Below are 14,658 nucleotides of genomic sequence, written 5' to 3' on the forward strand. Positions count from 1 at the left end.
ATATATTAGGAAAATACCACAGCTGATGCCTACCCAGTCCCTGATCTTGTTATTCTCTAGTTCTCTACCTCAGATTTATTCTAGCACCCATCCTAGTAGGATATAAGCCCTGATGAATGCTCTGAGTGCACCACAAATTCACAGAAAAGCTCATGTAGGTATCCCTCCCACCTCACCTGGCCAAGCTGTAGAAGTCCAACCAGTTGATTAAGCAAAACCCATCTATCAATTAGCACTGCTTGTGTCTAATCACACACCCCTGTCCATCAAGGAGCTCTGTGGATGAAGACTGTAAAACTGTCCTCATGTTTTCCTCTCCTCAGAACTCATGTTACTTGTTAGAAGAAGAAGCAGGTTGACCCAGATGCGGATTGAGTAGATGGAATCTGATACTTGTTCCCCTGGACCCAATTGTCCAGTAAGCCCCGAACTGAGTACAACACACTCTTTTTGTTTAGATTAGTATGTACATGCCTACATCCATTACAACACCCCAAAAACCCTTAAGTAATAGAAACACCTACCATTAGTAAACCCACCCCTATTTAGTACTCATAACATTACATGTTACTTTTACCTTGAAGATACCTTTCTTTGCAACAATTTGTTGCCATAAATCTCCCTCATCAGCAGTTCTCAGGGGAGAGAGGAAGGGGCCCTAAGCCAGGGCTTGTTTATGCAGCTGGGAAAGGGAGGGAGGGGAAGATAATATTCCTTTTACCTTCTTTTACACAAAGGGTACTTCTCCTGCAGTCTTCTGCAGCTGCATCCTTATCAATCTTTATGAACAACAGAGATGGGAACAATCTGGCAACTTATATTTTAGACAAAGAAATACTGAAGAATTTGCAACTTATGTATTAGACAAAGTAATACTGAAGAATCTGTAACTTATGTATTAGACACAAAGATATTGCCCACATATGCCTTTGTCCCCTAATGCCATGTCAGCACATTAGCAGCTTATTGTTATACTTAACCCTAAAATATCCCAACATTACTTACAACCCCATGTTGACAGAGACTTGCTATAGCTCATGATGACCTATGTAAAGACCATGATGGGGGTGCTTCCCTTAGTCCTCAAGAGTGTTCCATCACCTGAGATGCTTTGAGATTATTATTTGAAGGCCTTGCTTGTCTGTCTTCATTTGTAGAGGGATGGAACCTGCCTCATGGAATTTGTTTTTCTTCAGAGAGAGAGGGACCAAGCTGTAAAGCTCAGAAATGGGGTTGGAGTCCAACCTTCCCAAGGTTGTGGGGGTATGTGAGCTCCAGTGAGGGAGAATTGGAACGAGTGTCATTTATAACACAGCTTTAACATGAAACTCTGCTTGGAACTTTGAACCAGGAGGAAAAGGATGAGAAATCTTGTCATCTGATTTTGCAGTCAATAGATTTTAAGGCCAGAGCGATGATTTGATCATCTAGTGTGACCTCCTGCGTTATACAGGTCAGAGCATTCAACCCAGGGATTCCTGCCGTAGGCCCAATAATTTGTGAACAAAGAGCATCCAGCTGCATTGTCTTCCCAATAGACCACACTCCTGCATTCACAGACAGCAAGATCAGCGGTGCTGACATTATGTGAGATTGAATCCCAAATCACTGAAGTTTTGCTAAAGCTTTCCAGAGTACTGCTGCTGGCTGGGTGTGTACAAACAGACTGAATTAGAGCTCCATGTAAATCAAAAGCTTGTCTCTTTCACCCACAGACGTTGGTCCAATAAGAGATATTACCTCACCCATCTTGTCTCTCTAACATCACAGCAGCAGCCACCGAGACCAAACTTTCTAAATCACTGCCCTCCGGTGGCAGGTTAGACACATAGCATTTGTCATCATTTCCCTGGGTGTTTTCACATTAAAGGTTGATTTTTAGAGACGGACAGCCCCTCTGTTGCTCACTGCAGGCCTGAGTTTAGCACCTCTGCAAATCAGCCTGCAAACTCCCCTCAGATAAAGAAATCAGATCCCTGAAACATGCAGCAAATTCTTAGCCTATGTTCTCTTCCCAAATCTGCAGATGGAAGCAAATCTGGTTCCGTATCTGGGTTTATAATTCCCCATACAAAGGGGGACAAAGGCAATTGTGATATGGACACATGTCCACCGAGAACTGGACTGAGACCATCAACGCATTTCCCACAGACTGTCAAACTGTCAAATGGTAACAACTTTCAGTCACTACTCGAGTCTGGTCTGAAACAATGGTGTTGGTCCTGCTTTGAGCAGGGGGTTGGACTAGATGACCTCATGAGGTCTCTTCCAACCCTAATCTTCTATGATTCTATGATAATATGCTGAGGTCCAGATCTGGTTCTGAACCCTGCGGCTTGCTGCTGTCTCTCTCTAGTCATTATCTGATCTGAAACATAGGGAGTGACCAATAATGGTGAAAGGCATTGTTGCCATTATCCATCACCTGACCCCTTCCCCTGCTTCTGGTGCTTAATCTTAGTCTCCCCATCCCCTGAAGGCTATGAACATTAAAGATCCACATTAATACTCCCCTGCCTTTTTCTCCCGGTGTAAACTGTCTAAGGTATGACTCCATGACCATGGAGAGCTCTGAGCAAAGGCAGCTCACCATTTCCCCTTTAATGAGTCTCCTTTTCTTGATTTCCTTTACTGGAATAAAACATACACATCAAGTTCATTTTAGCTGGAAACATCACAAGTAAAACACCATCAGCCCCTAGAGACGGGCACAGATCCCACCTCTGTCTAGCACCTCCTTCTGGGGTAGTTTGGGGTGGTATTGGAGCTTTGACTCTTCCTCAGAAATGGGTAAGCAGCAAGGGAATGCAGCCTACAACAGCAAATACTATTCTTGGAGGAAAGATGTACGATCAGTGCTTAATTTGTAATGAAAGAGGTTCTGAGGCTCAAGCAATTATGTGCCAGGCCACAAGCAATTATTTTACATTCATAATGAATGCATCCAGCCCAGTGGCGCCAGGGCTTTGAACTGCCATGCCTAGTAGTGCTGGGCAGCCCTGGCACAAATGAAGCAGTGTGCACAATGAATTGCTTAGAATTTCACTCCAACCAAGTGTTGATGTGAGAGGCTGGAAGGGATTCCATTCTGGCAAATAGCGTGGGCTTTCTCAGGTGAGCAGAGGAGGCCCTGTGTTGTGGTGGGGAAATGCAAACACACACACACATGCACCCCTCTACCCCCCAGAACATTATTGCTTCAGTACACAGCTGCTTTGAGGCACTCTGCTCAGCAGGGTGAATTTCAGCACCGACAGGTGTGTTTTTATATAAATCAAAATAAATAACCAAAACAAACATCTCCCATTGCTGGCCTCAATGTTTGTTCTCTCTGGTGAGCTCTGCAGGCTGACGGGGAAGCTCCCTTTACCCCACAAAAAGCAGATGTGGCCCCATGTCTACGTGGGAGGCAAATGTCCACCCTAGATTGTTCCACCCAGCAAGGGAAGCAACTGCACAAGGACAGCTGGGAGAACAGAAGTGTGCTGGCCTGGATTGAAATCCACACACAACTGGAACATGCCATGTTGCCAGAGTTTTGCTGGCAGTTTTACACAGCCCTTGACTGACATAAAGGTGTGGGGTTTTTACAGTACAATAACTAAGGCTAAGAGTATTTGTTTCTTGCTCATGACATGTCCATGACTTTTACTATAAATACCCCTGACTAAATCTTAGCTGCTCCTGGGGCCTGCGGGCATCATTGCTCTGGGGGAACTTTGGGGGCTGACAGCTGCCTCTGCTTGGCAACGGGGGCTGACTGCACCTGGCTAGCCATTGCTGAGGCTCCTGGGGCCAGCTGCTTGGATGGCCCTAGGGTCAGCGGCACCAGCCACTGCAGAAGTCCTGGAAAGTCACTGAATCCATGACTTCCCTGACCTCCATGACCGAGGTCATGCAACCTTAACAATAACTAACCTGAGATCCTTATCTCACTGTAAAATTCTAAGTGGAGACGAGGCACGGGTAGTGATACCATGAGGTAGCTAGGCAAGACTAGCACCACACCCCTGCCTGGGGTCGAACTCACTTTGCTTACCTCATGGCAAAACTACAAAGTGCCTTGTTTTTCCTCGTGATAAAAACCCACCTCTTTCTGTGAGTGAAGACCTAGCCCTAGCAGGACAAACAGTAGCAGAAAGCATTTTGCATGGGTGGTAAAGCACAAGCAGCATAAATCTTGGGCCTGACAAACACTTGTCCTTGTTTTCCTCCTGGATGGAACTCCCTAGATCCAGGCCAGCCACAAGACTGCTATCCCCATCACTTCCTTGGCATATAACGCACATGCTGATATCCCTGGAATTTAAAGGTTGGATCTCTCTCTTGCTGCAAGCTGCCACCTTTCCCCTGTGTCTCAACTTCAAAAGTCTCGCCTACTAGCGAGGCCGGGGGTGATGGGTCTTCTTCCAAGCACACTGTGAGGCCGTCGCTGTCGCTTGCGATGCCCTCGTCCTCTGCGAGCTTTAAAGTCTGGAAGCAAACAAGCTGCCCCTCAAGAGGGAAACCACCAGAGTCCTGACTGACTTCTAGTGCGACACACACTATTGGGTCAGGATAAGGATGCCGCTGATGGTTGGTGTTATGAGGACCACTCATTGGCAGGCGGTGCTCATAAGCAGGAGGCTTTCCATTGAGCCCCTCCGTCAACACAGTCACTTGAAGGAAGGTGTCTCCTTGGCAGACATGTTGCCCATGTCCATTTGTAGCTGGATATTGGGCTTCAAAGAGAGAGAAGTCTCCCAAGGAGGAACTCTCAGAAAGAAAGGATTTCTCGCTGTCTTGGAACCCAGAGGTGTCCCCCTTGGCCGAGCCCCTTCTCCAAACAAGCTGAGAGAACCCTAACCCTGCTAGGTCAGACACAGATACTCCCTCAAAGTGAGAGCTGTCCAGTTCAGAACTCGAGTTGGACCTTTGGTGACTCGTGCTGGCTACTTGGCAGTTGGGAGCTCTCTTCAGGAACTGAGGCATTTCAGTGTAGGGTCTGAAACTGCTGCTGTCATCGTCATCCTCCTCCTCCTCCCAGAGTGAGAGGAGAGAAGCCTTTAGTGATATGTGGTTCCTCACTGAAGGACAACTCCTTCTCCCTTCCAATGCTGGCTTCTCCATGCAGACGAGGAGGTCTTCCTCAAAGAACTCCTTTTCGCTGGGCTCCTTCTCAAGGATCTTCCCAGGAGCCCTGAAATGGGAGAAATCCTAGCGGGAAGGGAAATGAGATTGACAGGTTAAAGGAGGTTTTCATTTTGACAAATACTTTTTAAAGCAACATGGGAAGTGCCAGAGAGCCTGTCCCTTCCATAACCTGGAGGTGATAGCTGCCTTTTGACATTGTGCAGGCAGAAAGGGACAAGCTGCTTCCAGCCACACTGGGGGTTGGGGGAGGAGAGGAGATGAGCTCTGCAAAGACATGGGCAGGTCATCCCTTTCCCCCCTCCTCCTCCCCTGTGGCTGGAAGCCGCTCCTGTCTCTTCCATACCCCTAATCATTTTTGCTGCCCTTTTCTGAACTATTTCCAATTCCAATATATCTTTTTTGAGATGGGGCGACCACATCTGCACACAGTATTCAAGATGTGGCCATATCAGGGATTTATAAAGAGGCAAGATGATATTTTCTGTCCTATTATCTATCCCTTTCCTAAGCCTTGTGTCACACGCAAGTTGTGTGCTACCGCTGTACAAATACACTGAAGTATGTGTTATCTGCTCTCAATTCTGGACCCAATCCTGAGAAGTGCTGAGGAAATCGGGAAGAGTTGCAGGAACACAGCAGCTTCCAGGACTGGCCCAATAATGCAGTCTTTGCGTACCAAAGCTTGAGGCCTCTTCACTCTCTTGGCAGCTTGTTTACACAGACATAGGATGGATGCAGCAGCTGTGCAAAGGAAAAGCAGGACGAACAATGGGACTGCAATGGTGACTAGGAACTTCCAGTCCATGTCTGCAAGAGAGAAAGCCAAGAAATAGTTCTGTTGCTGTGGACATGTTCTACAAGTACTACTAGCTTCTTACAGCTAGGGTGACCAGATGTCCTGTTTTTATAGGGACAGTCCATTTTTTTGGGACTTTTTCTTACATAGGCACCTATTACCTCCCACCTCCTTTCCTGTTTTTTCACAGTTGCTTTCTGGTCACCCTACTTACAGAGGACTTCTCATCCGTCGATCTCAAACCTCAGTGTCATTCTCCTCATTTGACAACAGCCTAGATAAGGGAGTGATTTGGCCAGCTACAGAACTCAGGTCGGCCCACATCCAGACCAGTGTTCTGTCTAGAGCTGGTCAAAACCTAACTGATTTTTTTTACAGAAAAGGTTCCTGAAAATGGAAAAAAGAAAACCCTTTAATCTAAGTTCTCCATGGACAATTTACATTTTCAGGGGAAATTTAAATACCAAAAATTCTGGGCTGAAATACCAAGTTATTTTGGTTAAAATATTTTGGTTTTTGGCCAAAGTCTCAGTTTTTCAGGCATTTTGACTTTTGACAAAAATTTTCACAGAAAGGAGACACTTCTTTGCAAAACCAGCCTCTTTCCTGGACCACCTAATTCTCCATCAAAAACCAGTTTGGATGGAAAAATTTCCTTCCAGCCCTGTCCCTTCTCAACCAATCCCCTTGCTTCCTCCCAGCAGGGCCGTACCTTTGGACTTTAACAGCACGCACATTGGCTTGGAAAACTCGCTGTGTTTCAGTTGGATTACTTGGAAAGAAGCCCTGGCACTCAGGCAGTAATTGCCGCTTATCTCCCGAGTGTTGATTGTTACCTTGTCCCACTTCATGTTGTCGTAGTACTGCATCTGCTGAGACACAAGGAAAACAGAGGGTTAGAGATGTTTGGGGTTCTCTATTCAGACCTGAATCCTCTGTTTAGACTCTGGAGGGACCTTTGTGACTTGTCTCTCCTCTTCCTCATGTGTAGATGTTAGCCAGGCAAGAACAACGTATCACTCCACAGGCGCCTGGTCTGGCACTGGTATTTCTCATTTGACTGTTTCAGTCTTCTAGGCCTTGGCTGCACTAGGGGGCTAATTTGCATGGAGTGTTTTGCACATTAACTGGTGCATGTGAGACGGCATGCTCCGACTGTGTACACAACGTCAGCTGTTCTCCGATTCAATACCTATCAGCGAGTCTTACACTTTGGACTTTGTGTGGAGGACGTGGTAGTGTTCTGGGCAGGTATCCCATGAGGCTTTGCTTCTTTGCAGGACTCTATGTATCCTGGGACTTTTGTCTCTGTGCATTGTGGTATATATAGCAGAAGGATCTAGAATGTTGGATTTGGGCATCATAGAATCATAGACTATTAGGGTTGGAAGGGACCTCAGGAGGTCATCTAGTCCAATCCCCTGCTCCAAGCAGGACCAATCCCCAGATTTTTACCCCAGTTCCCTTAATGGCCCCCTCAGGGATTGAACTCCCAACCCTGGGTTTAGTAGGCCAATGCTCAAACCCCTGAGCTATCCCTCCCCCCTATCCCATGATTCCCAGTTCCCAGAAACCCAGATCCATCCCGCTCCCCTCCCCAGAACTTTAGAGACATTTAGACCAAGATCTCAGCTTTGCATCTCCAGTACGTATCTATGCCTAATCCAATGAAGCACTGATCTTCTGACCTTGTCTTCAGTTCCGGCTTCCCAGAAGTCCAGGTCATACTTCAGATCGATAAAGGTGCTCTCTACACAGGAAGCCAGGGGGAAAGCGGCACTCACATTGATTGTACTTTCCGTCACGCTCACTTCTAGTGCTGGGGGAGCCAGTTCTACTGTAATTGAGTGCCCAGAGGTTAGAGCAGCACTCGCATAGATCCCAGTATGCAGCCAAAAGCCAGTCACACAAACAGGGCATGTACAGAGTAACCCAGGACACTACGTTTTTGTGAAGCTCAGGCTCTTTCTTAGATGGATGCAAAGAGTTCAAAGCCAGTGCTCAGGCCTGCCGACAGCAAGGGCGGGCCCCAGGGCAGAAGAGTCGATGGGCCCCCATGTATGCACAAGCTGCACCCATGTGGCTGCGGGCCACTTGACATTTGGGTGGTGCTGTGCCCGCGCTGGCTGGTGGCCAGCGAGCTGCCGGCTCCGCTGCTGGGCATGCTCTTCCGACACAGCCAGGGCTTCCACAAGCCCACCCAGTTGGGTTGCCAACTGTCTAATCGCGCAAACCCAAGGACGCTTGCCCCGCCCCCACCCCTGCCCCTTCCACTGGGAGGGAATTTGGGTGTGGGTGGGGATGCCGGGTCAGACTCTGGGAGGGAGTTTGGACACAGGAAGGTGTGAGGGCTCTGGGAGGGAATTTGGGTGTGAGTGGGGATGCCGGGTCAGACTCTGGAAGGGAGTTTGGACACAGGAAGGTGTGAGGGCTCTGGGAGGGAGTTTGGGTGTGCGAGGGGGTGTGGGCTCTTGGAGGGAGCTTGGTGCGGGATCTAGGCTGGGGCAGGGGGTTGGGGTACAGGAGCAGGTCAGGGGGTCAGCGCTTACCTTGGGCAGCTCCCAAAAGCGGCTGGCACACCCCTCTGGCAGTGTCTCCTAGGCGGGGGGCCTAAGGGGTCTCTGCGTGCCACTGTCCACATGCACCGCCCCACAGCTCCCATTGGCCACAGTTCCCAGCCAATGGGAGCTGTGGAGTCAGCGCTTGGGGTGGGGAAAGCGCATGGAGACCCCCCTCTCCAGGGCCCGTAGGGACATGCCAGCTGCTTCCGGAGCAGCGCAGAGTGAGGGTGGGCAGGAAGCCTGCCTTAGCCCCGCTGCACTGCTGGCAGTGGCCCCCAGTCCCTGACCAATTGCCCCTTTTACCCCCATCAGTGAGTCTGTCAGTGCTTTAAGCATCTGACTTGGGGGTAGCCACTTGATCTGCAGAAGCCATGATCTCAGTGAACATGTTGGATAATGAAGGACAAAGAGCCTGCGATCAGAAACTCCCCAACGGGCACTGTCCTTCCCCCAGGGGAGGTTGTTGAGACTCAGCTCTCTGCATAGGGCCTACAGCTGTAGTGTGGGTCTGTTCTATTCAGGTTCTTATGCCGTGCCCATCACCATGGTATCTGAGCACCTTACGAAATCTTACAAGCGTGGAAGAGAGTAGAGGGAAACTCCAAACTCTTCTAGTGCTGTGGGAGCATCACACAAACATTCTCTCTGGAAAGGCCGTTCAGCCATAGCATACACTAACAATAATGTACCATCAAAATGATATTCCATGAATCCTGACTCCACCCAGGGAGACTGGCGCCCTGCCGACAGGGCTTTGACACGGGCCTTGAATTTGTTGTACGGGTCTGACACACAAGTCAGATTGCAGGTGGTTTGGGAAATATTTCTGCAGTGTTGGACCCTTTCCCACTGCTTTTTGTGATCCCATCTGAAAGAAGAAACAAAACCAACAGAGGGTTGAACATCTAGGGCTTCCTTGGGCTAGCAGGGGTGGCGTTTTGCAGAATTAGCACCAAACGTGGCTGAGGGCTTATGGCAGAGCTCTCCCCACATTTGCCTATTCCCAGAGATTGGCCCTGGCAAAGGGACAGAGCCCAAATTCTAATTATTTAAATGGCCCCAAAGATTTACATTCTGCTTTACAGCAACAGAATGAAAGGAAGGATTGCCCAGTGGTTAGGGTGCAAACCTGGAACTCCGGCAACCATGGATCAAATCCCTTTTTCTGACTCAGACTTCCTGGGTGACCTTGGGAAAATCACACACGCCATGATACTGGTGGTGGCATGGTGTAGGGTACGTGTAGCGACAAACTGCAGTGAAAAGCAGGCTGCACAGGGAAGGCAGCAGGGAAATTCTCGGGCAGCGGGAAGCTGCTGCAGCCTTTCCTCACTGCCTCCTCCCTGCCAGAGCCTTTCCCGGCTGACAGAGGCTTTCCCTGCCACAGGGAAAGGCTCTGACAGCGGGGAGATAGCAGGACACTATACTGCTAAAAATAGCAATGCAGATATGGTAGGCCCAGCCTGGGCATGTAGGGCCATGTAGGGTCCACACACTAAGGTTCTGGCATGTCTCCACTCTACAGGGCTAAGCAGTGCTTTGCCGCCTACACTGCTATTTACTCCTGTGCTGGGGAGGGCGTGCTATGTCTGAACTCTACACACCATGGTAAGCATAGACACAGCCTTAGTGTCCGTGCCTCAGTTTCCTCATCTGTAAAACAGGTTTAATAGCACTGCCCTGCCTTGCAGGGTAGTCAGGACGAGCAGCACCTTAAACACGGTCAGGCACTTAGATATTACAGCGATGGGGGCCATATAAGTACTTAAGGTAGAAGGAATGAGACTCAGTCTCTTCCCTAAAAAGCTTTGCAACCCCAGGCAGAGATTTTCAAATGTGACTTGGAAGTTTAGGCACCTGTGGGGTTTTTTTGGGTGCTCTACTTGAGCTGCCTTAAAAGGTCCTGATTTCCAGGAAGATGGTCCTCTGCAACTCCTGAGGATCAGGCCCCTTGAAAGTGTCTCACACTGGGCCCACAAGTCACTTTTGAAACTCTTAGCTTAAGCATATTGGGCCTGCTCCAGGCCCGTGGAGGCCAGCGGAAAGGCTCCCATTGACATCCCTGTGAGATGGATCAGGATCTGCAAGTCCTCCCATTGTGGGCTGCACAAGCAGGGCCTGGGGATGGAGAGGCCAACACAGGCAGGAGGAGAGGCAGCGCAAGGGAGGGAAGGCTGGTGGAGGATCAAAGGAAGGGGAGGTTTGAAGCAGTGGGTTTTAAGGAGAGATAAGAGAGAGATTGTGCTTGGTAGATGAAAACAAGGGGCCAGATTCTCCACTCTACTGCACCAGCTTCCTGCTGGTGAAACGCCATTTCTCCAGTTATACGGTCATCAGCGGACAGACTCCTACTGACTTGGCTCAGGCCCCAAAAGAACCAGGCCCTTGGGGACAGACACCTCCTGGAGAAGGAGGCAAAGCCGGAAGCAGGGGCCAGCTGAAGGGAGCAGCAAGGAGAGAGAGGACAGAGCCTGGGGCAGGCAAGATTAAGGAACTTGAAACTGCAGTGGCAAGAGACAGGAAGCCAGAGAGGAACCACAGGGGTGTGCTCAGAATGGCAGGGGAGAAAGGGAATTGTAGCAGCCAGGCTGCGTGGGGTGCAGTAAGAGGGTCCCCGTAACAGCACAGAGAGCAAACACGGCCCTGCTGGGCTGGGCAGCACCGGGGAGCACTTTTAACCAGGCTCTAAGCTGCCTGAACCCCAGCTCCCCTCAGTGCTCTACACAGGGTTAACAACTTTTAATCGCACAAAACAGAACACCCTGGCCCCATCCCACGCCCCACCTGTTCCCTGGGGCCCCACCCCTGCCACCTCTGTTAGACCTTACCCCCTGCTCACTCCATCCCCCCTCCGTCTCTCTCCCCACCCTCTCCCCCACCCTCACTCACTTGCTCATTTTCACTGGGCTGGGGCAGGGGGTTGGGATGTAGGAGAGGGAATAGACTCTGGGGTGGGGCCAGGGATGAGGGGTTTGGGGTGCAGGAGGGGGGTCTGGGCTGGGGCTGAGGGGTTTGGAGTTTGGGAGGGGGCTCTGGGCAGGGGGTTGGGGTGAGGGAGGGGGTACTGGCTGTGGGCTGGGGGTGCAGGCTCTGGGGTGGGACCAGAAATGAGTGGTTCAGAGTGTGGGAGGGGGCTCAGGGCTGGGGGGGGGTTGGAGTGTGTGTGTGGGAGGTGAGGGCTCTGGCTGCGGGTGTGGGCTCTCGGCGGGGGCCCAGGATGAGATGTTTGGGGTAGAGGAGGGGGCTCTGGCCTGGGGCTAAGGGGTTTGGAGTGTGGGAGGGGGCTCTGGGCTGGGGCAAGTGGTTGGGGCGCAGAAGTGAGTGGGAGATGCAGGCTCCAGCAGGGTGTTTGGGTGCAGGAGGGGTCTCAGGCTGGTGCAGAGGGTTGGGGTGTGGGAGACGGTTTGGGGTGTTGGCTCCAGGCGGCGCTTACCTCAGGTGGCTTCTGGGAAGCTGCCAGCATGTCCCTCGGCTCCTAGGTGGAGGCATGGCCAGGTGGATCTGTGCGTTGCCTCACCCTCAGGCATCACTCCCGCAGCTCCCAATGGCTGAAGTTCCCAGCCAATGGGAATTGCAGAGCCAGTGTTCATGGCAGGGGCAAGGTGCAGAGTCACCTTGGCAGCGTCTCCACCTAGGGGCTGCAGGGACATGTCCCTGCTTCTGGAGAGCCACATGGAGCCAGGTAGAGAGCCGACCAGCCCCGCACAAACAGGACTTTTAATGGCCTGATCAGCGGTGCTGACTGTAGTTGCCAGGTTCCCTTTTCGACTGGGTGTTCAAGTTGAAAACCAGACATCTAGCAATCCTAGCTCTACAAGGGACGGCCTTGTAGTTGATCAGTTTGTTTGCGGGCCTGGTCCATCCAGCATAAAAAGCTAGGAACGGACCCGGCTAATAGAACCGCCACTCACAATTCTCCCCGCACCCCACCCGCCATGGGGAACAAGCCCCAGGCGCTCCTAGTCACTTTCCCTTGTGGGACACCCACCTTTGGTACCTCACAGTATACAGCACATCTGGTGGGGACCCCTCTCCGGGGAGCCACGTTAAAGCCATGCCGAAATCCTTCGACAGCAGCGTCACGTTGCGAGGGGGGGACAGTGGCACGGAGGGCTGCCACAGAGCTAAGGAGCCTGGAAAGGAAGGAAATAGGAAGGAAAAGCTATTTGAATGCTCCAGGCTTGATTCTGGGGCTGGGATGGGTTTGGGCGCTCATGGGAGAACAGCACATGTGAGGACCTACTGCTCTGTGACGCCTTCCTGCAGCGCTCCTGATGGGCGTGATTCACCCCAGCCCTGAGGGGTGTTTGGACCAAGTTTTGATTTTGCCCATTTTCCTGCCCCTCAGGCTTTGTCCTTCCAGCACAAGAACCAGCTCGGTGCATCTGAGTCCAGCCTCAGTGAGGTCGTAGGCTGCCCACGCTTTTCTCAACCCCTGGAAGCAGCTTAGGGTTCAGATCCAGATCTGGGGAAAGGACTGGATCAGTTCATAGTTGACATGCTCTGGTTTGACGGTGCTGCCTTCAGTTCTTATGGAAATTCCTCAGACAACTGTTTCAACTCCAATTTTTTAAAACATGTTTCTCCAGAAGTTCCAGATTTCTGAGTTCGAAGCAGGTCATGGCCCTGCCAGCCCTACACACCAGGCACCTGGGGTTTTCAGGACAGAACCAATTTCTAGCTATCCCTGCTCCTTCAGGAGGATGCTTTTTAGGGTGGGTCCACATCTGAGGTGGAGATGTGATGCCCAGCTCATGTAAATGTACCTGCATTAGCTCAGCATGAACCAGTCCCTAAAAACAGCAGCATGTCCACAGCAGCACTGGTAGCGGCTTGGACTAGCCATCCTGAGAACAATCCCGCCCGATCCCCGGGGCCTGTGCCCCCACGGACACACTGCTAGTTTTAGGCATTACTAGAGCATAGCTAGTGTGTGTATATCTCCATGAACAGGGAATCGCACCTCCCATTTCAAATGTGGGCACATCTCAGAGGAAAACCTTTAATTTGATATTTATCCACCCCAGAGCCTTACATTTCACTCCTGTTTACATGGCCAAGGCCCCGTCCACAGAGACTTTGAGTGTTTTGGCAAAGACGAAGCAAAAAGCGCACGCTATGCTTAGACTATGCCTTTAGCATGAGCAAAGCAGCACAAAGATTTCCATACTGTACCTAGAATCTGCTGTAAGGAAGACAGAGCTACCAGGATTCTGATTCTCCCGGCAGACATGCTGAAGCCGAGACTTGTAATGTGTTTCTTTTCTTATGACCACTTTCATTATCCAGTTTCCTGTAATGCCAGTCAGCCACCTACAGGAGAACACAGGAACCACTCCCTGAGATAAAGGTAGCCTCACACATCAGCTGCAGTTCAAAGGCTGAGCTATAGTTTGAACACAGGACACCTGTGTGTAAGGGCATGGAGCTCCCGGTTTAATGACTGCTGTAATCAAAGAAAACAACTCTCAATCTTCAATGATAAATACACTCTAGCCTTCCCTTCCAAAGTGCTTTACAAATACTTCTGCTTCCAAATAGCCCTCTGGTGTTGGGAAGTATTCTTAGATCCATACATAGATTTTAGGGGCAGAAGAGATCATTATGATTACCTAGCCCAGTGGTCCCCAGCCTTTTCCAGGTGGCAGGCACCGGATGATGAGCCACCGAGGACCATGGCTGGCAGACAAGCATCCGCCAAAATGCCACTGAGAAGCAGCAACGTCAAGAGGCATCGCTGCTGAAATGCCGCCGAGGTAGCGTCATCAAGAGGCATCGCCACCAAAATGCTGCTGAAAGTCACCTCTTGATGACGGTGCTTTTTGGCGGTGATGCCTCTTGATGACACTGCTTTTCGGCAGCATTTTGGCAGATGCTTGTCCTCTGGCCAGTACGTGGGCACACATAGATGCCCCAATGGGCGCCATTGCTCCCGTGGGCACTGCGTTGGGGACCACTGACCTAGCCTGCGTGTCTAGTAGCAGGCCAAAGGATTTCATCCAGTCATTCCTGTGTTGAGCCTATATCTTTGGGTTCAGCATATTTTGAGAAGACATTATTATGCTCATTTTACAGATGGGGAAACTGAGTCACAGAGATGTGAAAGTGACCTGCCAAAGTCACACTGAATCAGTGGCAGAGCTGGGACTGGACTTCAGGTCTACACCC

At 50.6% G+C, this 14,658-nt stretch overlaps 1 protein-coding gene across 2 annotated transcripts; it reads right to left on the reverse strand.

Moving 5' to 3' along the window:
* Positions 1-815: 815 nt before the first annotated feature.
* On the reverse strand, positions 816-13,768 carry IFNLR1 (interferon lambda receptor 1). Of its 2 annotated transcripts, none has more exons than XM_030539296.1 (7): positions 13,666-13,768; positions 12,479-12,623; positions 9,180-9,358; positions 7,618-7,766; positions 6,642-6,798; positions 5,810-5,940; positions 816-5,196 (listed from the first exon to the last, which is right to left on the reverse strand). In XM_030539296.1, the coding sequence occupies exons 1-7, from the start codon at positions 13,721-13,723 to the stop codon at positions 4,264-4,266; spliced, it is 1,752 nt and encodes a 583-aa protein (XP_030395156.1). In that variant the 5' UTR covers positions 13,724-13,768; the 3' UTR covers positions 816-4,263. The 2 variants fall into 2 exon arrangements, with proteins under 2 accessions (XP_030395156.1, XP_030395154.1); XM_030539294.1 differs by having other exon boundaries at positions 6,642-6,801.
* Positions 13,769-14,658: the final 890 nt, after the last annotated feature.

Source organism: Gopherus evgoodei, chromosome 20 (assembly GCF_007399415.2).
Source record: "Gopherus evgoodei ecotype Sinaloan lineage chromosome 20, rGopEvg1_v1.p, whole genome shotgun sequence".
In the NCBI taxonomy this organism is placed as follows: domain Eukaryota; kingdom Metazoa; phylum Chordata; order Testudines; family Testudinidae; genus Gopherus; species Gopherus evgoodei.

Bases quoted from the DNA above. Each gene is read 5' to 3' on its own strand.
- IFNLR1 (XM_030539294.1), bottom strand. From the start codon at position 13,723: ATGTCTGCCGGGAGAATCAGAATCCTGGTAGCTCTGTCTTCCTTACAG. The intron at 6,802-7,617 runs GTCAGAAGATCA...CTTGTGTCTCAG, and splicing joins AAGCCGGAACTGAAGACAAG to CAGATGCAGTACTACGACAA. The intron at 5,197-5,809 runs GTACGCAAAGAC...CCTTCCCGCTAG, and splicing joins TGAAGAGGCCTCAAGCTTTG to GATTTCTCCCATTTCAGGGC.